At 39.2% G+C, this 25,642-nt stretch overlaps 1 protein-coding gene across 2 annotated transcripts in view; it reads right to left on the bottom strand.

Moving 5' to 3' along the window:
* The window catches only part of Nt5c3a (5'-nucleotidase, cytosolic IIIA), a 48,865-nt gene extending 30,970 nt beyond the window's left edge, over positions 1-17,895 (bottom strand). The window contains exon 1 of one of the 2 annotated variants that reach the window (XM_005319181.5): positions 17,610-17,895. In XM_005319181.5, the coding sequence (XP_005319238.2) occupies positions 17,610-17,747 (138 nt within the window). In that variant the 5' untranslated portion in view covers positions 17,748-17,895. The remainder of the gene's footprint in view (positions 1-17,609) is intronic. The other variant, XM_005319182.3, reaches the window with a different exon arrangement.
* Between the last annotated feature and the right edge of the window lie 7,747 nt (positions 17,896-25,642).

Genomic DNA, 25,642 nt, shown 5'->3' with positions numbered 1-25,642 from the left:
ACCAAGCCAAAACAAAACAAAACAAAACACAACCCTAAAAATAATGGGGGAAAAAATCTAAAATGTTCAACAACGAACTGGCTAAATAAATTATAGTATTAAATTTGTGATCAGGGAATAAATTAATTAGAGAAACATTATTAACAATGTCACAGTATGATGTCATTTATAGAAAAACTATACTTAATTTTCATATGCATAGAAAATAACAAAAGGAGGACTGAGGATGTAGCCTAAAGGAAGAGGGCTTGTCTAGCATGCATGAAGCCCTGGGTTAAATCCCCAGCACCCAAATAAATAAATAAACAAACAAACAAAATGAAAAGGGGTTAGAGATGTAGCTAAATTGACAAGGTGCTTGCCTAGCATGCGTGAGATCTATGAGGCCCTGGATTCAATATCTAGTACCTCCCTCTCCCGATCTCCCACAAAAAAATAGAAAAAAAATAAAGGAAGCACATGTAGTACAATGATTTTTTTAAGGCTGTGAAAATTATAAATTACTTTCATTTATTTAAATGCATTAATCATTTTCTACAAACCTTTCTTAATTTTGTGGTGCTCAACATTGTAAGACATAAAAAAGGACTCAAGGGAAAATAGATATTGACAATGGACAAATTCCTTACAAATGATGGATCACAATTCAAGGATTCATGAAACCTTAATTATTAAGATTTTCCATAGGACATAGTGTCATAAGGCTATAATACCAGCTACTCAAAGGCTAACATACAAAGATTATAAGTTTGAGGCAGCCTGGGCAATTTAGCGAGACCCTGTCTCAAAAAACAGCTTGAACAGAGTCCTGGGTTCAATCCTCAGTATCGCCCCTGTCTTCCTAAAAAAGACGTCTCTAAAGCTATGTCCATGATTGCAAATCCTTGAAAGTGAACTGCACGAGTTAATATTTTTTGAAATCCACAATGAATCATATGAACTGAGCACGTTTTTTATTAGGGAGGATTCCAAAGTGATTCAAAAAGCTTTATAATAACCATGTTTCTCATATAGTTTTAGTAAAATTAAATATCAGTAGCTTAAAATGAAATCTGAGGGCTCCAATAAAGTACTGCATATAAATAATGTATTTTATAAATTCATTATATAATTGAATGTACTATAAGAGAGTTCCATATCTAACAGAAAGTTAGACAAAATTAGCTGTAGTACAGAAAGCAGGGCATAAGAGAATTAATATTTACTGAATAACTACTATTGGTATAAACATTTTTTGCTACATTAGGTAAATCTTAACCTAAGAAGACACTACTAAGAATATAATTCTTAATATAAAATCCTGAAGGGTCAAGGGGGCAAGAAGTATTTAGGCAAATAGTCTCCATTCTAAGATAACTGTAAACTGGGCTTAGAAAAGTGAAATAGCTTGTCTAAGGATAAACCATTAAAAAGTAGTAGAGCTGAAATTTAAAACAACAGATTTATTAACTACTAAGCTTTCGCCCATAATCTCATATTTTACACCACTGACTAGTAATAAACCACATATTATATGTTTTTTTTTTCAAGAGAATACTTAGAAGTCAAGCACAGAGGCACACACATAATCCCAGCTACTCTGGAAGGCTGGGGCAGAAGGCGTATGAATTTGAGACCAGCCTCACCAATTTAATGAGAGCCTGTCTTAAAATAAAAAATACAAAGGGCTGCAGACATAGGCTAGTGGTAGAGCACTTGCCTAGCATGTGTTAGGACCTCAGTTCAATCCCAGTACCAAACAAAAACAGAAAAAGATGTTCTGATCCAAATGTGTCTCTGTTCCACTAAAGTAAATGAATCAATCTGTACTGAGATGATGTTCAGATTTTTTACATCTTTGAGACTCAGACCCTAATATCAGAATTAAATACATATACATACACAGAGAATTACAAAACAGTCATGGAATGCGAGACATATTTTCTCACCTTACCAAAATTTGGAACACAAAGACACACACATATAGTACATACAGTTGTCCCTTAGTATCCATCAGGCATTGGTTTCAGAATCCCCGAAAATGCCCAAATCCAGGGTGCCCAAGTTCCTTATATAAAACGGCACAGTATTTGCATATGAAATACATGCATCCTCTGGATATTTCAAATCATTTCTATATTACCAATAATACCTCTCAGAATGTAAATACTGTAACAGCAATTGTTATACCATATTTTTTTAGGGCATAATGACAAGAAAAATGTCTTTATATATTCAATAAAACATAATTGTTTTTTCAATTTTTTTTGTTTAGGATTTGAGGATAAGCCATCCCCAAATATACAGGTACACACGCACAAACACACACACACAAAGTTGTGCACAAAATAGAATGAAACATCTATATAATATGTAGTTTGGAAAAATTTAAGAATTTTAAAGATCAGGACTGGGATATAGTTCCATGGTACAGCACTTGCCTACCATGTACAAGGCCCTGGGTTTGATCCCCAGATCAAACACTTTGATCCTTTTTCTTCCTAAAGAGAAAAAAAAATTTAAAGATCAGCCATATATTGATTGACAAAATTACCGAGAAGGAGTAACTTTCCCTAAAAGTTTCAAAGAGAATCAAGATTAGACTGAATGCTGACTCTGCCACTCACTAGCTATTTCCTAAAAACAAAACAAAACAAAAAAACAAGTCCTAACTAGACTTATTTCTTTTTTGTTTTTATTTATTTATTTATTTTTAGTTGTTGACAGACTTTTATTTTATTTTATTTTTATATATGGTGCTGAAAACTGAAGCCTGTGCCTCACACATGCCAGGCAAGTACACTACCACTGAGCCCCAGCCCAGCTCCAGCTAGACTGTGTTTTAAGGATTAAAAAAGGTAAATATACAGGGTGAACTCAATTTAACCCTAAGGTTAAAACCTATCAGTTTTTATTTGCTTTCTAGTTCTAGTTCTCCTTTTTTCTTAAGTCAATTAACAGTGAGATTGTTTTGCAACATTTCAATATACTATAATGCTTTGGTTCTCAACTTGATCCTGTCTCCCTTCATCAGAATAGATCCAATAACTAATTCCTTTGGAATTTTAGGGTGGTGAGACCCTATCTCAAAATATTAAAAAGTGAGCAGGCACAGTGGTGCATACCTGTAATCCTAGTCACTTGAGATGTTGACGTAGAAGGATCACAAATTTAACCCCAGTCTAGACAATTTAGTAAGACCCTGTTCTCAACAAAAACACTCTCTACCCAGTGGTAGAGAGCCCACGGATTAAATCCCCAGTGCAAAAAAAAAAAAAAACAAAACACTACCACTGAGGCACAACCCTAGCCCCATCCCTTTTTATTTTAAAATGGGGTCTCACTAAGTTGCTGAGGCTGGCCTCAAACTTGTTATCCTACTGCCTCAGTCTCCCCAGTTGCTGGGATTATGGGCATGTACCACTGCCAACACAATTTTTTTTTTATTGTTGGTCGTTCAAAACATTACATAGTTCTTAATACATCATATTTCACAGTTTGATTCAAGTGGGTTATGAACTCCCAATTTTACCACGTACACAGATTGCTGTATCACATCAGTTACCCTTCCATTGATTGACATATTGCCTTTCTAGTGTCTGATGTATTCTGCTGTCTGTCCTATTCTCTACTATCCCCCCTCCCCTCCCTTCCCCTCCCCTTTTCTCTCTCTACCCCTTCTACTGTAAATCATTTCTTCCATTTATATTATCTTGTCTTACCCCTCCTTTCCTCTTATATATCATTTTGTATAATCCTGAGGATCGCCTTCCATTTCCATGCGACACAATTTTTTAAAAAAGGCTTCACATAGTGATCATACTCCACTGTTTTGCAAAAAAAAAAAAAAAAAGGCATAAAATCAGCAATGATTATGCAGTGAAATAGGGATAACAAACTGATCTTGGTTTATGGGTAAGGCTGCACAAGCATAAGATGATCTTTTATTATGATTTGTTTTCTTTTTTCTTTGGTACCAGGGATTGAACTGTGTTTAACCACTGAGCTACATCCCCAGCCCTTTCTAAAATATTTTATTTAGAGACAGGGTCTCGCTAAATTGTTGAAGCTGGCTTTGAACTCGCTATCCTCATGCTTCAGCCTCATCAGAGGATGGGATTACAGGCATGTGCCATGACCACTGGCTGTTTTTGTTTTTTGAGACTGGTGCTATGTTGATCAAGCTGATTTTAACTTAGGGCTCAAGGGATCCATTCTCCTGCCTCAGCAACCTTTGGCTGGGACCACACACCTTCAGTATAGCTCCTGGCAGATTATGATGTTTTGTTTTATAAGTACTAGCAATTGAACCCAGCATCTCTCTCATGCTGCCCAAGCATTCTAATTTATTTTAAAATAGGATCTCACTAAATTGTCCATGCTGACCTCAAACTTGCCATCCTTCTGACTCACTCTTCCCAGCCACTGGGATTACAAACATGTGCCACTGCCTCCAGTTATATTATGGTCTTCTTAATTCTATATGCCAAATGGCTGAACAGTTGAAGTAAGGTAAATGAGAGCAAGTGATGTGTTCAGGCTGTGGAAGAGATAAAATGAAGACAGGAAGGATCTTGCAAGCAATACTATCTTCTTCCACTTACTTACAAGAAGGAACTTGCTAAACAAATTAAGCAAACCCTCAATCAACTACTAAACAATTTTGAAATGTACAAGCAACTTGAGAATGAGGAAGAAAGAGACATAACATAGCAGTAGATTGCTTGCCCAGCATCAAACAGGCCCTAGGTTTGATCCCTAATGCCTCCAAAGACAAACAAACAAACAAATAAATAAATAAATAAAAGACAAAACCAAAAACAAAGAGAGTGGCGTGTGCGCATGTACCCCCCACTCACACACACACAGAGAGAGAGAGAGAGAGAGAGAGAGAGAGAGAGAGAGAGAGAGAGAGAATCTGAACAGGAAGATAAACAACACAAGGAAAGCCAGTGGCTCACACCTATAATCCAAGCAATTTAAGAGGCTAAGGCAGGAGACTAACAAATCTGAGGCCAGTCTCAGCAGCTTACCAAGACCCCATATAAAAATTAAAAATAAAATAAAACAGCTAGGGATGTACCTCAGTGGTAGAGCATACCTGGGTTCAATTCCCAGTACAAAAAGAAAAAGAAAACCTATGGGAAAAAAATGACAAAATGGCATTTAAGTCTGCCATGGCTGAGGTTGTCATACTTGGTTTAAATTTTTTAGATTGTTTAAGCAACTCTGGGAGTTAATGAAAGAATGATAACACAAGAAAGATAACTGTTTTCTAAAATATTAAAGACCGCCTGATCACATCACAGCTCTCTCATTTACCTTACTTCAAATATTCTGCCATTTGAGATACAGGTTGGAAGCAGAATTAAGAATACCATAATATAATTGGAGGCAGTGGCACACATTTGTATAAAACAAAGTTGAAGAGTAGAACTGTGCCATGGAGAGAGAAGCCTGCCACCTGCTGACAGAAAAACTGTGTTGTACAGATTTCCCTGGTGGCTGTTTTTAAGGGTAGGAAAAAACCTGCCAGGTAACACATTTTAAGTAAATGTTTATACTGAAGATACAAATTATAATCTTTAAAAGAGAATAAGGATTCCCCAGCACAGTGGCACATGCCTGTAATCCCAGTCATTCAGGAGGATCACAAGTTTGAGGCTAGCCTGGACAGCTTAGTGAGATCCTGTCTTAAAATTTTAAGGGGAAGGTCAAAAACTCTACCACTCAAAGGGCTGGAGTTGTGGCTCAGTGGTAGAGCACTTGCTTGGCATGTGTGAGGCCCTGAGTTTGATCTTAAGCACCACATCTACTGACAACTAAAAGATATTAAAACAATAACAACAAGAACTCTACTTCCTAGCGCGAGGGAGGAGTTGAACTCCTGACTGGCAAAGAGTACAGAAGGTGGACCCCAGTTCTCCTAGTAGACCTCAAACTGCAATAAATTTGGAGACGGCATTGTCTCCTTTATCTTTACTTAGAGATAAGCCCACTCTCTCCTTGAGAATGCTGGCTGGCTGTTTGAGTCTCAGGTTGTTTTTACTTTACTTTACCCACTTCCACTCTACTGTCATTTGTAATAAAGTTCTCTTGCATGGTAAAAAAAACGGGGGGAGGATAGGATGTGGCTCAGTGGTAAAGCACCCCTGGATTTAATCCCTAGTACCATGAAAAAAACAAAACAACAAAAATATTGAGAACATTCAAACTACTATGAAAATTAAGAATAACCCAAAACACTGCAAAAATTATAAAGTCCTATAGATTTTACCTCTATAATCTGTCTCTTTTCTGTTTTCCTCTTTCTACTGCTTCCATAGCTTTTTAGTGTACACTTGGCTCAGCTACCAGTTTAATCATACTAAAAGGCATTCCAGATTATGTCACTTATTTTGAAAACCATATCCAAAGACTCTTCAGAAAATTTACCACAAATATTCTCATAACAAAGATACTGTGCAATGTGACCACAATATTTTTTTAAATTTTTAATCTTGCCTTTAAAAAATATGAAAGTAATATAGCCAGGCACAGTGGTGCACGCCTATAATTCCAGTGGCTCTGGAGCCTGAGGCAGAAGGATCTCAAGTTCAAGTCCAGCCTCAGTAACTCAGAGAGACCCTGTCTCAAAAAAATAAAAAGGGCTGAGAATGTGGCTCAGTGGTAAAGTGCTCCTGGGTTCAATCCCCAGTAACCTCCCCACCAAAGTAATGCATGCTCAGGATATTTTAAACAGTATGAAATGGTATTTATTTATTTATGTGGTGCCAGGATTGAACCCATTTTGTCATTTTTCCCCCCATAGGTTTTCTTTTTCTTTTTGTACTGGGAGGACCTAACCACTGAGTCACATTCCCAGCCCCTTTTTTGTTATTTTATTTAGAGATGGTCTCACTGAGTTGCTTAGGGCCTTGCTGAATTGCTGAGGCTGGCTTTGAACACATGATCTTCTTGCCTCAGCCTCCGGAGCTACAGAGTATGAAATGTTAATTGATGAAAAGATTGAAGTCTCCTCAGACTCATTCTCCTAAATTCACTATCACCATTAACAACCATAAACAGTTTCAAATGTATGTTTCCAAAAATTTCCAATGGCACACAAACATGTATATTTCTTTTAGAAGCACAAAGGCCATGCAACTTGTTTTTTCCCCTCAGTCACTTTCTCTTTCTTTCTCTCTCTCTTTTTTATTAAGACATTGATGGGGGGCTGGGGCTGGGGCTGTAGCTCTGTGGCAGAGCATTTGGCTCACATGGATGAGGCACAGGGTTCAATCCTCAGCACCACATAAAAATAAACAAATAAAATAAATGTATGCGGTCCATCTACAACTACAAAAATTAAAAAAAATATTTTTAAAAAGACACTGATGGATCTTTATTTTATTCATTTATTTGTATGTGGTACTGAGGATCCACCCAGTGCCTCACACATGCTAGGCAAGTGCTCTACACTGAGCCACAACCCCAGCCCATTGGTCACTATCTCTTGAGCTTCTAAAAATGTTAACGTACACAGATTTATTTTAAGTTACACTCATTTCATTATGTAAATCCATCATGAGCCATTTAATCAATATATGTGAATTCAATAGAGTAAATGAAAGTGCCCATTTTTCTATATCCTCATCACCATGCTTTCTCTTTTATATGGTAATTGTCTGGCAACCCTAATTCTGAGTATTTATGAGCAAATAACCATAAAGTTTCCTGACATATAAAATTTGCACTTTGCAGGTGGTAAGAATATGGATTGTATGAATGGTTTATTTCAGCAGTTATCAAACTTAAACATGAACTGGAATCAATTAAGGACAGTTTCCTCAGCCCACCTGCAGTTGCTTTCAGTTTCTCTGGGATGGGGGATAGAGAGTTTGCAATATCTAATATGTTCCTACCTGAAGGTGGGTAGAGAGCCATTTTTATGAAACACTGGCATGTGGGACAGTATATATATTTTTTAATATTTATTTTTTAGTTGTAGTTGGACACAATACCTTTATTTATTTATTTACTTATTTTTATGTGGTGCTGAGGATCGAACCCAGGGCCTCACATGTGCTAGGCAAGAGCTCTACTACTAAGCCACAACCCCCAGCCCTGTAAATCACTATATTTCAAAATAAAGTTCTACCCTTCTACCAGTGAGCTACATCTCTATTCCTTTTTAAATTTTATTTTGGGGTAGGGTCTAAATTGTAGAGGCTCGTATTTGCCATTCTCCTGCCTCAGCCTGAGTAGCTGGGATTATAGGATTACAAACATGTACCACCACATCCAGCCAAGAATTGCCCTACTGAGGGAAATCATGTCTACCCCTCATCTACTAATCAGTGGCTAGAGTTGTTAATCTAAGGATGGAAAGTAGAAAGATTTGAGGATGTGATGGCTTTTGGCTACTGTTTCTGGACAAATTTAAATGTTAGTAACCAGTTCCAAGGAGGTTTCATCTATAATACAAAAGAATTAACAAGAAAAGAAATACAAAAGGGGCTAGGGTTGTGGCTCAGTGGTAGAACACTTGCCTGGCATGTGTGAATCATTGGGTTCGATTCTCAGCATCACATAAGAATAAATAAATAAAGGTTTACTGACAACTAAAAAAATATTAAAGAAAAAAAAAAAAAGAAAGAAATAAGAAAGCCCAGGCATGGTGGCACATGCTTGTAATCCCAGCTGCTCAGAAGGAGAGGCAGGGGGATTGTAAATTCAAAGTCAGCCTCAGCAATTTATCCAGATCTTAGGCAATTCAGCAACAACCTGTCTGTAAATAAAATATATATTTTTTAAAAAGGAGTGTGGCTCAGAGGTTGTGTGCCTCTGGATTCACTCCACAGTACCAAAAAAAAAAAAAAAAAAAAGAAAGAAAGAAAAGAAATAAGAAAAAGAATCATAAAACTGTAATTGTTTTAGGAGGTAATTATTTTTAGCTAACAAAAACAGCTCATTGAGATAAAATTTTTCAGTAAAGTTGAAAATGTGGTTAACTTGTGGCATGAGGAAAACGCACAGGAAATGTGACAAATGTGATTTGAAAGAACAAAGTCATATGGCCTGTTACAAATATTCCCATATTTGGAATATTTATTTCAATGTTTATAAACACTGAAAATCCAGGGATTCAAGGTGATCTTGAATATATGCACTGTCAATGTTATGAGTTTAATGTACTTATATTTTACCCAAACAGCACTAATTGAGCACTGGGGACTGGGGATGCAGCTCAGTGACACGAGCACTTATGAGGCCCTGGGTTCTATTAGCAGTAGAGGAGTTGGGGGGACCTACATGATAGATACATGATAGTGTTAATTCACTGATACAGCAGTTTAAATCTTATTCCCCCCTCCCTTTTCTAAATATAGGCTCAGTAATAGGCTTCACAATACAGCACAAAGGAAATATCTGATATTATCTGAAGATACAGGAAAGGAAGAAGTTTTGCTAGAAGTTCATCTCCTGGAAAGAAACATGCTTATGTTTCAAAAAACAGCACCCTGCCAGGCACAGAGGTACATGCCTGTAATCCCAGCGTTTCAGGGGCCTGAGGTAGTAGGATTGCGAGTTCAAAGCCTGCCTCAGCACCAGGGATGTGCTAAACAACTCAGTGAAACCCTGTCTCTAAAAAACAAAATAGGGCTGGGGATGTGGCTTAGTGGTGCCTGCCCCTGAGTTCAATCCCTGGTACCCCCTGCAGCAAAAAAATGGGGGAATGGCTTAGTGTTAAAGCACTCGAACAGTCCTGGTTTGTGTGAGGCCCTGGGTTCAATCCCTAGCACCACAAAAATAAGTAAGTAAATAAATAAAATGCAAAGAGTCACTTGCTGGTTTTCTCCATTGTTTTTCCAGTGGCTGCTCAACCCACTGCAAGTCACAGACCAACTTCTAATCTTGGAGCAGACTGGCAGTGCTGATTCTGCCCCTTCTTGGGAACAATTTCCATTACTTCACCTCTAGCAGTTTTTGACTGTCCTTACTTAACATGCTTTAAATGTTGGCACTGCCAAATTTTCTTCTTCTTCTTTTTTTCTTTTTGTACCAGGGATTGAACTCAGGGGCACTCAACCACTGAGCCACATCCCCAGCCCTATTTTGTATTTTATTTAGAGAAAGGATCAACCTGAGTTGCTTAGCGCCTCACTTTTGCTGAGGCTGAGTTTGAACTCGGGATCCTCCTGCCTCAGGCTCCTGCAGTGCTGGGATTATAGGTATACGATACCATACCTGACTTCTCCTTCTTTTTTGCTATAAAACTATGGATGAGAAATCATATCTTTCCTGGTATTATGCTGGCAGGCTGGACATTTGGGTAGATACTACTTCTAGTACCAGTATATCCCCAGAGTTCCATGCTAACATTTCCAACTGCTGTTGGTAATAACAGCAAAAGTATATGTATATGTATATATATATTTGTTCATTCGTCCATTCATTCATGTCATTTCTACTTGGTTCTGCCTGTCCCCATTCCAGTACTGTGTGGTGAACTACTGAGCTATATCCTCAGTCCTTTTTATTTTGAGACATGGTCTTGCTAAATTGCCCAAGCTAATGTCAAACTTGTGATCTTCCTGCCTCAGCCTCCCAAGCAGCTGGGATTACAGGTGTACACCACCACACCTAGCTTGATTATTCCTTAATCACATCAAATTTAATGACTTAATGTGAACTTATTATTTCATATTTTTCCTGCTCCTTTCCCGATTGCTCTTCAAACTTGACCTTTTCCCTGCTTTCTATCTTGGTTAACAACATAGTTAGAATCAGTGCTTACCTGGTAACTTAAAATCATCCTTACCTATAATTAAAACCCTTTATTTAATGATTATAAATAATAAACTCTCAAAGATAATGACCATGTTCCAAGCACTGTTATCTCATTCAATCTCCACAACTAACCTTCAAAGTTCTATTATTATATTCCAATAAAGATGAAAAAAATGGAAATCAAAGAGGTTAAGTAACTTACAGCTTAATAAGTAATAAAGACTAAATTCAAAGCCAGGTTTGCATTAGAGTTCAGGGTCTGTGCTGCCACAAAGTTCTGCTGATTTTATCTCTAAAATATGTTGTCTTCTGATCCCTTACTTCTATCCCTACTGCTAACTGGGGTGATTTAAAGTCTCAATCATCTTTCACAAGGAATAATGCCAATAGTCTCCCATACCATTTCCTTCCTTCCAGGCTGAACCCCTACAATAAATTATCTTCACAGAAGACTTTAGATAATGCAACTGTCTTGTTTAAAAACAAAGGGTTTTTGTGAGATAGGTACAATTATTATCACTGGGTTCAGTGATAATAATTCAGTTCAGTTTTTTAGCCTGCACCAAAAACCAAAAACACACATACACATAGACACAACACAAACAAACTATTCATGAATCCTTGCTTCCTTCAAATTAGGGGCAAACTATTTAGAATGTATTTATAAGATTCCTACAGCTGGGTTTTTTATTTTATTTTATTTTTTGTAGTTGTACAAGGGTAGTTGTAGATGGATAGCATGCCTTTATTTTTTTGATTTTTGTATGCAGTGCTAAGGATCAAACCCAGTGCCTCACACATGCTAAGCAAATGCTCTATTACTGAGCTACAATCGCAGCCCTACAGCTGGGTTCTTTATCCACATTCCCTATCTCATTGTCCCCAGTATACATCCTTTCATGATGCAGCCACAATACTCCTTGTCCCTGTGCCTTAACTCTTGCTCCTCCTTGTACCTTCGATACCCCTTCTCTATTGGTTGTCTTGTTAAATGGCTGATGGCTTTACTTAACTGTCAGTACAATTCTGTAGCATGACATTCATTCTAAGCAGATTAAGAAGTGACTTACTAGTGTTTAATAGCACCATCTTCCAATTTCTATTAAACTTTGTGGATAAAAGTCTTGTTTCTCCAAAGAAACAAGTGTGGTTCAGCGGTAGATCATACATATATGGGTCCTGCATTCAATCCTTAGAACCAAAATAAACACATAAACAAATAAAAAGCACTAACTCCACATTTAAAAGACCAGATGGCTTAACCCTTGGCAACTCATTTCTGTATCTATAAAAATGAAAGGCAAGAGTGGGATGTGATAATAATTGTACCTATCTCACAAGGAATGCACCACATTAGATCTAGGTTTGGGCAACATATTAAATAATAAATATTAACCATTATTATTATGGTTGTTTTACTTAAAAGTCACTTGCATTTCTCCTATCCTATTCTGTAAAATATTTGAGGTCTGCTACTGTGTTTCATTCACCTTTATATCCCCTAAAAGTTGTTTATTATCACATGCTATAGGCATTGCACAAATGTTTGTTGACTGAATGAATTTTTAATTGAATAATGTCAATCAGTTCATTGACACTCATATTCATCAGCTTTGAGATTATGAACATTTACAAGTTTTTAACTTAACATTCATATTACCCCCAAATCACAATAAACAAAGAAAATGAAAGACCTACAGAAAAAAGTAGAAAGTAGCCAAGACCCTGCAGCACAACTTGTAATCCCGGCTACTCAGAAGGCTGAGGTAGGAGGTTTACAAATCTGAGGGCAGCCTGGGTAACTTAGCAAGACCCTGTCATAAAAATAAAAACAAAATGGGCTGTGGATGTAGCTGAGTGGTAGAGCACTTCTGGGTTCAATTCCTAGTACCACAAAAATCCAAAAAACAAAACAAAAAGAGCATGAAGTTACTTATATATCCCAAAAGCCACAAACAACTTCACCTTGAGAAGAAAAAAACCAAAAACACAAAATATTAGTTCAATAACTAAAATGATCCAGTTTTCCAAAACATATTTTAAAACCTAAGTAATAGATATAGGACAATTAAATACCTTAGATTTAAGTCTCATCATTGTTCAGTGAATAGAAGAGTATAAATAACTTGCTAGATTAAAAAAAAAAGAAAAAAACAATGAATCTGGCTAAGATGTATACAGTTTGCAAATATTCTAAGTCTTGTGCCAAGGACTTACTGGCCTTGCTCTAGAAATTGATACAGAATGAACAAATTACATTGAAAGAAAAATTTTAAGTCTACAGTCTACACCCTGAATGCACCAAAGATCATCTTAAAAGAAAAATTTTTTGAAAACCAATAATTATAGGTGTCTCACACGTATAATCCCAGTGACTCAAGAGTCTAAAAGAAGGATCTCAAGTTCCAGGCCAACCTCAGCAACTTAGCAAGACTTTGTCTCCAAATAAAAACTAAAAAGGGCTGGGGACGTACCTCAGTGGTTAAGTACCCCTGGGTTTAATACCTAGTACCAAAAAATAATTAAACAAAAATAAAATAAATATTTGAGGGGATAGGGCTGTAACTCAGAGGCAGAGCGCTTGCCCCTGAGTTACAGCCCTAGCCCCTTAAATATATGCATGAGGCACTGAGTTCAATTCTCAGCACCACATAAAAGTAACAAATAAAACAAAACCATGCTGTCCATCTACAACTGCAAAAAATAAAAAATATCTGAATCTAGTGATATAAATATGATTACATAAATAATTATACAGGGGACTAATATCCTGCATAGAAGAATTTCTAATAATTTATGTAGATACTCTATCCTCAAGCATGTGGAGCATTGCTGCCCATTCTGAAAGTGGATTTCTCAGAGTGACTTCATTCCAAAGAGAAGAGCATGGAAGGAGGGTAAGGAGAAAGCCCACAAGCACTACCTCAACCAGGTGATGAGGTTAAAGCTATTGGTTTGATACTTTGGACCCTTGATATGTGATGAAAATAACATATCTCAAATCCCCAAACTCAGTTAATCATAAAGAAAAAATTTTAGACAAAACCCAATTGAGGGACATTCTACTAAATATACGACCACAACTATTCAAAACTGTGAAGAATGGCTGCAGTGTAGCTGAGTGCTCTACCCCCAGGACAAAGAAAGAAGTAAGGAAGGTAGGAAGAAATGGGTGCGGGGGAGGAAAGAAGACACCATGAGTAAGTATAAGGCGTTATGCACACAGGGGATCCTGGGACAGAGGACATCAGGTAAAAACAAAGGAAATGTGAAAAAGCAAAGTTATTTAATAAATATCAATATTTATCCAGTATAATTAGTTATTAATTATAATAAATGAACTATTAATTATAACAAATGTATTTTAAATTATTAATTATACAAATTATAACAAAATATTCTAAAATAAAGTTCACTTAAAAAATGAAGTATCATTAAAAAAGAAGAAGAAAAGAAAAAGAGGTCTATGCCTGTAATCCAGTGGGTTGGGAGACTGAGGCAGGAGGATCCTGACTTCAAAAACCAACCTCAGGAAATTAGCAAGGCCCTAATCAACTCAGTAAGACCCTGTCTCTAAATAAAATACAAAAAGGACTGGGAATATGGCTCAGTGGTTGAGTGTCCCTGGATTCAATCCCTGGTACAGGAAAAAAAAAAAAAGTATCTGAGCAGAGTATAGTGGTGTATCCTGTAACCCCAGCTACTCAGGAGGATGAGGAGGGAAGATCACAAGTTCAAGGATCATAAGTTCAAGACCAATTCTAAGAAACTTGATAAGACCTCTCAAAAAGGGGGGGAGGGGTGGGAAAGAGCAGGAAATGACCTTCAAAACCTATTATTAGTATTAGACATTTTCAAAAAAGGTAGGAGAGGTGGCTGAGGATGTTGCCCTGTAGTAAAGCACCCCTGGTTTCCACCTCTATTACAAAAAAGTAGGGAAGAAGTTTTTGACTATGATAAAATTAGTAATCTTAAAGAGATGTGGGGCATAAGAAAGAAATTTATTCAAACTTGCTCGATTAATAGATAGGGTAGTTGGTACATGGTCTCAGGTAACATGCAAAGGGAAGACGGATTAGACATGGAAGGAAAAAAACAGCCAACTTCAGGCTGGGGTTGTGGCTCAGCGGTAGAGCACTCGCCTAGCATGCGTGAGGGTCTGCGTTTGATCCTCAACACAACATAAAAATAAGTAAACAAAATAAAGGTATTGTGGCTAACCAAAAATAAATATTAAAAAAAAAAAAAAAAAAAAAAAACAAGGGCTGGGGTTGAGGCTCAGCGGTAGAGCACTCGCCTAGCACGTGTAAGACCCTGGGTTCGATCCTCAGCACCACATAAAAAAAATAAACAAGTGAAAAATAAAGGTGTTGTGTCCAACTACAACTAAAAAATAAATAAAAAACAAACAACAACAACAACAACAACAACAAAAAAACAGCCAACTTCATTTAAAGTGGCTCCTCTTATCTCTGCTCTGAACATTTCTAGCATGTCTTCTGACCAACTTCCTCTATATATTTAGTTTGCTACCCACAAGACATTTCCGCTGAAGCATGTACATCCCACTGGCAGCTCCCCTCCATCTCTCAATTAAGGATTGGAAGAGCAGGACATGGTGGTGCACACCTATATCCCAGTGACTGGGGAAGCTGAGAAAGGAGGGTCACAAGTTTTAGGCCAGCATGAACAACCTTATTGAGACCTTATTTCAAAATAAAAAATAACAACAACTGGGGATATAATTCACTGGTGGAGCACCCCTGACTTCAACAGCAAAACAAAACAATTGGAAGAGAAAATGAACCATTTGCAACAAGTCCCAGAAATCATTTATTTTCCTATCTCACTTTGATTAGGTAGTTACCTCTGGTTCCATTAGCTGTTGAGTAGAGCTATATATATCCACTGGACATTCATGGGTTTGGATGGATTCTTGGAGGTAAGAGGTTAGGAGACAGGCAGAGCAGACCTCCTGTAACAATTATTAACCAGGACCAAAACCCACATTTTGGGTCTCCCAGTCAAATATTTTCCTATCTGAATAAGCAACTTATTAAAATTACTAAGTGCCCAATGGCATAAGCCTGTAATCCCAGCGAATCAGGAGACTGAAGCAGTAGGACCTCAAGCTCAATCCCGGCCTCAGCAACTTAGAAAAACCCTGTCTCAAAATAAAAAGTGCTGGGGATAGTTCTCACTGATTAAGCACTCCTGGGTTCAACCCCAGGTACCAAAACATTTTTTAAATAATTTTAAAAAATAAAATTACCAAAGTTAAAAAAAAAAACTCTTTCCAGATTTTCCATTGAAAAGCTGCTAGCAAGACACACACATATCACACTCTGCATTAAAATAGTGTACTATGTATACATGAAAGATTTAACAAATTTCTACAGTACAAATAAGCAAAGTTAGCATCCTTGAAGAACCTTCATTATTTTTCACAAAGAAAGCAAACTCTTCCTTAGGATTCTCTGAAGGACCTGTCCACAGTTTAAATACATATAGGAAGATAGGGTAATTGTTTTCTCACATAAGTAGGATAAACTTTGGTTTGGGGGCAAAGGAAAGCTACTGATGTTCATTAACCAGGACAAGAAGAACAAAATGAAATTTCTGAGACAACTTTGTTACTCTAAACTTACAAAGGTAGCGAAATAAGGTATAATAACCCAAGAATAAACTAATTCAGAATGTAGTAATATTATTGGAATATGAAACACATTAAGTTTTTTTTTTTTTAATATTCCTATATTCAACCTGTGCCATGGAGACCAACAGGTTTTTTTTGGTTTTTGTTTTTTCTTGGTACTGGGGATTGATCCCAGGGGTACTTTACCACTGAGCCACATCCCCACCCCTTTTTATTTTGAGATAGGGTCTCTAAATTGCTGAGTCTGGCCTGGAACTTGGGAGCCTCCTGCCTCAGTCTCCTGAGTCGCTGGAATTACAGGTGTGTGTCAACAGGACAAACCATCTCTTTTATTAATATCGTTACTATTCATAACAGTAATAGATTCTCACCTTATTTGTCATAAACACTTGATCCCCAGGTGTTCACATGTACAGCACACTATCAGGAGTATATTTAGGATGCACTCCAGTAAATATATTAGGCTTCTCATAGACGTGGCTAATCTAAACCAACAACAAAACTGAACTAAACATATCCACCTTCGGAACAACAAATTACTTACAGTGCACCTCAAATGGAATTCTCCAGAAAAAATGTTTAATAAGGTTGGAAATTTAAAAAAAAAATTTCAAACATTTTTGCAAGAGCTTTGGAGAAAAATGAGCACAAGGATACTTCGTGGGAATTTGACACATGAAGGAATAACATTCAAATACAAAATAAACTATTCTGAATTCCTACTGGTTGGGCTGGCATTTCTTTAAAAACAGTGAAGATGTTACGTTTTCATAATGTATTAATTTCATGGCAGCCCCGACATAAAAACTCCTCTTTGGTAATTCGAACTGGGTTAGTCGCAACGGTTTGAGCAGGTGCAGTCCAGAGAAAGACTTGCAGTTTATCCCTTTATCTCTAGAGAAATGGGTTTTGCAGCACGAGGTAGTTGCTCCCTGGAGCATCTATTCTCTGCCCTGTTCATCCAAACGGAGAAAACAAAGGACTCGATCCGGGAATCAAGCCCAGGTCACCAAGCCGCGGAGTCGCCCCGCGCGGGACCCCGAAGCTGTATGCCCCTTAGCTGGCGAGGCCCCAGCCTGATCGATTACGCACTCGGCGCCCCTTCGCACTGCAGCAGCGGCACGGTGCTGGCAGGCGAGGCCGGACGGACAGCGGCGTGGGTCCCTTACGCACTCTCGGGGCGCCGGGCCCCCACACTCACCATCTCGATGATCTTGGTCTTGCGGCCCGTCTTCCTCTTCAAGGTGAATATGTACTGGGCCAGCACCACCCCCGCCACCAGGGCGCACACGCTGGCGCTTGCTACCGCGCCCACTCTAGCCACGGCTGCCCGATCCATGGACAGGGCCTAGTGTGCCTCCCGCCCGGAAAAGTAAAGGCCGCTAGCCAAGGCGGCGAGCCTCGGAAGCGCGGGAGCCGTGCACGCCGCAGAGGCACGACGCCCCGCCCAAAGCGCCGCTCTACGCGGGCTCGCCCCGGAGAGGCCCCGCCCACGAGGGCCGAGGGGTGGGGCCTGCGCCCGGATCCCGGGTGGGCGGTGGGGCTTTCCCACAGCCTTGTTCTAAGGAACTGCGACAAACAGAGAGAACTGCGCTAATTCTCTCTCCTGAAATCTAGTAGGCAGTGCTAACGAGTTCCGCCCGGTTGACATCGGATTCCAGTCGCGGCCCACCCAGAAACCGGTCCCCGCCCCCTGGGCCTCAGCCTCTCTGGACTACAGCCCCCAGTAGGCTGCGCGGCCGCAGCGTGTGACTTGCGCAGTCGCGTCCTTTGTAAAGTGCTAGAACAGGGCGAGGGCTTGGAGTTTAGCTGGACTGGGGAGATGTCCCTTCTGCTGTCCAGCCCTTTTCTGCTATCTCGCTCTCGCCGCCTCCTGCATCTTTCCCTCCTCTGTGTTATCAGCTTGACTTACAGTTGTTCTCGCCTGCCGGTCTCTTCCAGGGGATAAATGTTTCCCCTGCTTGTCTTTGGGGGGTGACGGGATACAGGGGAAGCTGGGCACGGTGTTGCACGCCTGTAATCCCAGCAACTCGGGCGACTGAGGCAGGTTCCAGGTCAGTCTCGTTTAGCAAGGCCCTAAGCAATGAAGCGATATCTTGTCTTAAAAAGTAAATAAATAAAAAGGGCTAGGGATGTAGCTCAGTGATAAAGGGCCCCTGGGTTCAAAAATCCCAGTTCATCCTGCACCCCCCCCCAAAAAAGAAACCTAATAGGAGAAAAACAGTTTACATACGTGCTTATGGGAGGGCCGCAAAAATACGACACTCAAAGAAATGGCCAAGTGATTGAGGTTTATATATCATCCTGAGCCACTGAAGGGAAGAAGAATTTGATGGTTCTGTTACTGGCTTGGTGGGTTCTTGTGCCCTTCATCAGTAGAATCAGATATAAAGACACAACTGCATTGGAAACAAGAGTAAATTGGAACTTCTTGTTCTGGCAGAAGGGAGAAACAGCATTGGCCAAGAGAATATCAAGCTAGTTTCAAAGAGAGATAGTCTGACAAACGTGAAAGGTGGTAGGAGTGGCGTTTTAAGTGCTTTCAGTAAACATCAACCTTGAGGAAGTAGTCAGTGGTTCATCTTATTGTCAGTATTTCATACTAATGCCATGTCCTGGATAAACATCCTTTCCCCTGTGATGAAGATGAATTGACGTAGCTGTTAAGAGAACATATAGGCGAGGAGTGGAAGAAAACACAAATCTTGGAGGTCCCAGGAATTTGGTATTTTATTGACACTTCAACAGTTTTATTCATTATGTTGTTTGACCTTGGATACTCAGGAGGAGAGTATCTTGGTTTTAGTGATGCACCTAGTTTCTGATGCTGACAAGACAGTGAATAAGAGGATAGGAAAAGGCACATAGCATGCTCTGAATAGCTAAAAAGCCATGATTTAAGATGGGAGAGCAAGGAAAAGCACATCCCTGGCTTTCAATAGATAAGAAACTATGAGTTAATGTTCCTGGAGTACCTTTGCTTTTTTGATATGTGGGGGAGCAAGTTTGGGGGCACAAGCTGTATCATTTGACCCCACCCCCAGTTTTTACTGTTAATCTTAAGGGGGTACTGCTTTTCATGATGGTCCTATAAGGGGTGGTGAAAGAAAATTATGGGCTGGGCTAGTGGGGCATGTCTGTAATTACACAACTTGTGGGGCTGAAGCAGGGATCACAAGTTCAAGGCCAGCCTCAGCAATTTAGCAAGATCCTATAAAAAAAAAAAAAAAAGATTAGAGTTGTAGCTCAGTGGCAAAGCACCCCTGGGTTAAGTCCTCAGTTTAAAAGAAGAATTACATGAGAAGTAATATATTGTGACTAAAGAAAGGTTGCCTTGTGCACATGCAAGTCTTGGGGCTGACAAGTAACTCAGTGGTATAAAGCCTGTCTAGCACTGGTGAAGAATGGAAAGTTTTTCAGGTGATAAAAAGTTGTCTATTTCTTTTTCTTTCTTTTTTTCTTTGTGTGTATGTGTGTGTGTGTGTGTGTGTGTGTGTGTGTGTGTGTGTGTATGCGAATGCGCCAGGGAGTGAGCTCAACCCTATTTTGTATTTTATTTATAGACACTGAGTTGCTTAATACCTCACCATTGCTGAGGCTGTCTTTGAACTTGCTATCCTCCTGTCTTGGCCTCCCAAGCCACTGGGATTACAGGCGTACACCCAGCAAAAGTTGTCTATTTCTGGTATAGACACCTTTACCAATGAAAATGTCCTTTATAGATGTAAATATTCTTTACACAAAAGAAGTTGCTTAATTTAAACAGTTGAAGAGGACTAGTTAAATATATTTTCCTGCTTTAACTGGTTCTCTCTCATATTTTATCACTGAGCTACATCCCTCATCCTTTTTATTTTTATTTTTAGTCAGGATCTTACTGAATTGCTGACAGTCTTCGATAAATCCTTGAGGCTGGCCTTGAATTTGTGGTCTTCCTACCTCAGTCTTGAGTCACTGGGATTACAGATGAGTGCCACCACTCCTGGCAAATAAGATTTTTTTTCCATTACTGGGAGTTGGTCAAGGGTTTCTCACTTGCTAGGCAGGTGCCCTGATGTTACTGAAAACTTGGTCCTTGTCCCCAATACTAATTCATGCCTATTTAATAATGAGGACACAGTTGAGAAAAAGGAAAAAGAAGTTTTATTGCTTTGCTAACAAAGGAGAAGCACAGAGGACCCCAGGCAATTTAGGTGTGCCTTGACTGTAAGAGGAGGAAAGGGTGTCTCTTCCGAGGTGTGCCCAGATGTTGTGTTGAAATTCACTTGTTAATTTGGGAGATAGTCACTTCCTAGATCTTCCAGTGACATCTCCTTCCTGTCGGTAGTTGTACACTGAAGGACCTGTAACTCAGCCTAGGAGAGGAAAAGGTAATCTTGTTCCCTCCCACACCCCACCTCCACTCCCTAGTTAGGAGAGAGAGAGAGGGTGTTGTGAGGGGGCAAAATTGTGACGTGTATGCAGTCCAGGGAGAAATAAAGAATGTCCACACTCTTCTGCCCCTTTCAATGCTTTATTCACTCAAATTACTCAATACAATTTCACTCTATAGGTTCTTAATCAAGAAACGACAACCCTTAATGTTAGGTACTGCAATAGACATAATCAATTCACAGCAAACAATTCTAGATTAATAAATTCACAGCAAACAATTCTAGATTAATTCTAAGCACTGCAAAACACACTTAATCATGTCAGACTAATGTTAGACATTTCCTCTGCATGCTAAGTTCAAAATTCTTAAGCCTTAGGCTTTATGTCCAGCAGATGCACACTCACTTAGACCACAGTGATCAGATCTGAAACCAAGGCAGGCTTTTCCTGATGTGGAGGGGATAACTGGTAGAGGAGAGGGTCCTAGGGAGAAGTTAGGGCTCTCACCAGGGTCCAGATGAGGTGGTAGAGTTTGAGAGCAGTAAGAATCACACAGATGATCTGGAAATGATGACAAGTAATAGGATGTCAGGTCCTCATCAGGCTCTCCAGCTCAAGTGCATCCTTGTTTCAGCTGGCTGAATCCCTGTTCATCAGCTCTATCATTTATACTAATCTGGGGGGCTTTTGGCCCACCCCCCCCTTTCAATCCTTATCAGCTTCCATTGTATTTCTCCATGACATCATTTACCCTGGGGTCAGAGACATCTGGTCTGATATCTCCACCCTGGATCTTTCTTTCCCTCTTATCAGGCGAGGACAGCCTGCCAGAGGCTCCACTCTATTTATCAGAGTGAAGGGAAATAACTTGTCTGAGGCCATACTGGAGGGCTCTGTGGGTGTGCCTGGTGAAACTGCAGGTTTCAAACTGTAATTTTTAAAATGGAGTTGCTTAGGCTCAGGCCTAAGGCCATCCTGACATTAGGAGAGGAGGGAAAGAAAGAAAATGTCCCTTTTAAAATAAGGAGTGAGCCTTGCAGTGGCACATTCCTGTAATCCCAGCAGTTTGGGGGAGGCTGAGGCAGGAGGACTGAGTTCAAAGATAATTTCAGCAACAGCAAGGTGCTAAGCAAAAATCAGTGAGACTGCTGTTGAAAGCTCAGTTCTTGTGCCCGATGCCAATCCAATAATGAGGACATAGTTTTGAGAAAAAAGAAAAAGGTTTATTGCTTTGCTAGCAAAGGAGAAACACAGGGGAATCCTGTCCCAAAGGCTGAGATTCTTCCCATCAGCAGGAACAGAGAAAATGAGATTAGAGAGGAGAGATCAGGAAGAAGATCAGGGAGAAGGTTAGGGAAAAGAAGATCAGGGAAAAGTTTAGGGAAAGAAGATCAGGAAGGAGAAAGTTGGGGGGAAGAAGATCAGGGAGGAAAAGGTCAGGGAGAAGAAGTTTGGGAAAAAGGAAAAAAAGTGTAAGTTTCAAAGTAACAAAGAGATAGTCAAAGCATCAAGTGAACCTCTCTTACAAGACCTTATCTCTAAATAAAACACAAAATAGGGCTTGGGATATAGCTCAGTGGTTGAGTGCCCCTGAGTTCAACCCCCAGTACCAAAATAAATAAATCAATGAATAAATAACAAAAAGTAAAAAAAGCTGGAGATGTGAAGGCAGGCATGGTGATGCACACTTGTAATCTCAGCAGCCCAAGAGGCTGAGACAAGAAGATTATGAATTCAAAGCCAGCCTTAGCAATTTAGCATGGCCCTAAGCATGACCCTGTCTCTAAAAAGAACATTTTTTTCAAGGCTGAGAATGTGCCTCAGTGGTGAACTTCCCCTGGGTTCAATCTCTGGTACCCCCAAAATAAATAAAATAAGCAGTGAGGGGTATATTCAAAATGGGAATTGGGCCACTGTTATATTTGTCCCGTTGCTAAAGTAATAATGAGGACATGGTTTTGAGAGAAAAGGAAAAGGAAAAAGAAAAAGAAATTTTATTGCTTTGCTAACAAAGGAGAAACATAAGGAACTCCTCTTGGTGTGGTCCCTGAAGCCTGGATTACTTTTTTTTTTTTTTTTGGTAAGGATAAGGGATTGATTCAGGGATGCTTAACCAGTGAGCCACATCTCCAGCCCTTTATTTATTTATTTATTTTGAAACAGGCTTCTCACTAAATTGCTTAGGGCATCCCTAAATTGCTGAGTCTTCCCTAAATTTGAACTTGAGATCCTCCTGCCTCAACTTCCAGAGCCACTGGAATTACAGGTGTGCAAAACTACCCAACTTCAGTTGAACATGCCTCTCCATTTAGTACTATATGGAAGTATAACCAAGCATGGCTCAAATTGTATATCTGAAACCTGTTTTATTCTGAAACATTGGTCAAATGCATATTCTATGTATTTATAGAGGTTTTATATTATGAAAATATTAAAAGTCTTTGTGAATTAAAAAAACAAAAAACTACCCAGCCTGCTTTGCTTGTTTGGTTCTTGTGGCTATGTGCTCAAGTAGATAACTCTGCCTAGGATGAGGAAAAAAGGTAATCCTATTTCTTTGCAGGTGAAATAAAGATTAGGGAGGGGGAGGGAGAGAGGAAGAGAAACAGACATGTCCATTTTAAAAATAAATCACAGTCAGGTATGGTGGAACACGCTTGTAATCCCAGCGGCTCCAGAGGCTGAGGCAGGAGGATCTTTGTACTGGCCCCCCACTACTCCACAGAAAATCTTAACTAAGTTTCTCCAGAAATCTTCACCGTAATTGATTTTAGGACTATAGCAAAAGAGTCCCTTCAAAAATGTTCAATGTAGGTTAACTTCCCATTTTCCAGTTCCTTTATTTTACATGGCCACTGGCCTGGAAGAAACCAGCACTCCAGGTGCTGAATGCCCCTTTACTAGTTTTTCACAAACATTTATTCAGTATAATAGTTTGTAGAAGTGTTTTTGCAAATGCAAAATGTGATTTTTTTTTTTTTAAAAGGATCCTTTAACAAGGTCTCTGGTCTTGAGCTGGAGCTTCACAGAGAAGTTTACATTTCTAAGATTAGAGAAATTACCAATTAGGCTCCATGGTAAAAGCTGACAGGGGGAGGAAAGAAAGGGGAGAAAAAGCTCTCCCCTTCTCAGATGTTGTCCTTGAAGGGTTACCTTTCCCAAAACAGTGAAAGAAAAAGCTTCTTTTATGTGAAATTCTGCAGACCAAACATCTGAGTAAGGGGAAACCAGGAACGAGAGGAGGTATGCGAGAAATATACACGAGAGTTTATTTGTCAGAGCTGACAAATAAAGTCCATCTTTCTATAGCAGAGAGAGGCAAAACTGGCTTGTGATCTGAGACTTTTATAGGTCAGGCTCAGGAATCAGAGCCCTATAAGTTCTAATGCAGGTGGTTAAGGGTTGGGTTGGTATGAAAGAGTGGTGAGCCTTTCTCAGAAATGCCCTTGGGTGGGAAAGTGAACTTTTTCTTTAAAATGGTTGCTATCAATTATCATGGCTTTCTAGATGTTAAGTAAGGACCTTATATTGAGCCCCTCCCGTTACATGGGAATAAAGTTCTGAAAATACTTGAACTTGGGGTTCAGGGGATTAATTGATTACAGCAAAAGCTGTGCCCTCTGAACCTGGCTGCAGCCAAATAAAAGTGTTTCCTGCTATCTTCATTGCCTTGCCTCCTCTGTCCCTACAACATTCTGAGTTCTAAATTGGCCTCTGAAAGAGCCAGGCACTAATCAAATGAGACCCTTATTTCTAAATAAAATGCAAAAAAGGGCTGGGGATGTGGCTCAGTGGTTGAGTGTCCCTGAGTTCAACCCCCAGTACCAAAATAAATAAATAAATAAATAAATAAATAATAAAAAGTCTAGGATGTGGTTCAGTGGTAAAGTGCTTCTGGGTTCAATTCTCCAGTACCATAAATCAATAGATACGTCCTTAAAGTGGAGAACAGAAAGGGCTATATTCAAAAAGTGGATCACTGGGGTATATGATCTCTCTCTCTCTCTTTTCTTTTTGAGTTTAAGGAAGACATTTTTCTTTTATTTAACATTTTACTATTTCAGGATAATGATAATAATACACATTTAAATGGCACTTACTGTGGGCCAGAATACATTCTAAATGCTTTGCAAATTGTTAATCATTGAATCTCCACAACAACCATATGAGATAGATCAGCTCCTTTTATTATAGACGAAGAAACTGAGACAGAGAAATTAGGCACTTGCCCAAAGTCACAGAACTTGCCAGCGATGAAGCCAGAGTTCAAAAAAGAGAGGTGGGCTCCAGAATCTAGGTGCATCACAGTATATTTAAAGTAATGGGCTGGGGATGTGGCTCAAGCAGAGGCGTGCTCACCTGGCATGCGTGTGGTCCACATTTGATCCTCAGCACCACAAAGATGTTGTGTCTGCCGAAAACTAAAAAATAAATATTAAAAAAATTTTCTCTCTAAAAAAAGTAATGTGTGCATATATACATTGAATGTATCCACTCTCCAAAGGTATATCAAAGGTGCATTTTATATCAAAGATTTCTTTTTATATCAAAGATTATCTCTGGATCTGATACAGCATATTGAATTGGAGGTGGGAATTCAATTTGATTTGGCAAATATTTGTTTATCTGTGGAGGCTTAAGATATGAATAAGATGTAGTCACTCCTTAAGAGGTCAATGTGTAGTGGGAAACAGAAGTAAGTAAACAGCTCATTACTGTACACTGTGGTAAGTGCACACTTCTCCTATTGTGTCAACAAAGCTTGTGGGCTGCTAAAGACAAAGGGATTAATTCTGTCTGCCAGGTTTCAGAAGGTTTCACAGAGGTAGTAACTGAGCCCAGCCTTGATAGCAGACAGGC

This window comes from Ictidomys tridecemlineatus, chromosome 2 (genome assembly GCF_052094955.1).
Source record: "Ictidomys tridecemlineatus isolate mIctTri1 chromosome 2, mIctTri1.hap1, whole genome shotgun sequence".
NCBI lineage: Eukaryota > Metazoa > Chordata > Mammalia > Rodentia > Sciuridae > Ictidomys > Ictidomys tridecemlineatus.
Note: the sequence above shows the minus strand (reverse complement) of the source record. Positions and strands in the feature narration are given on the sequence as shown.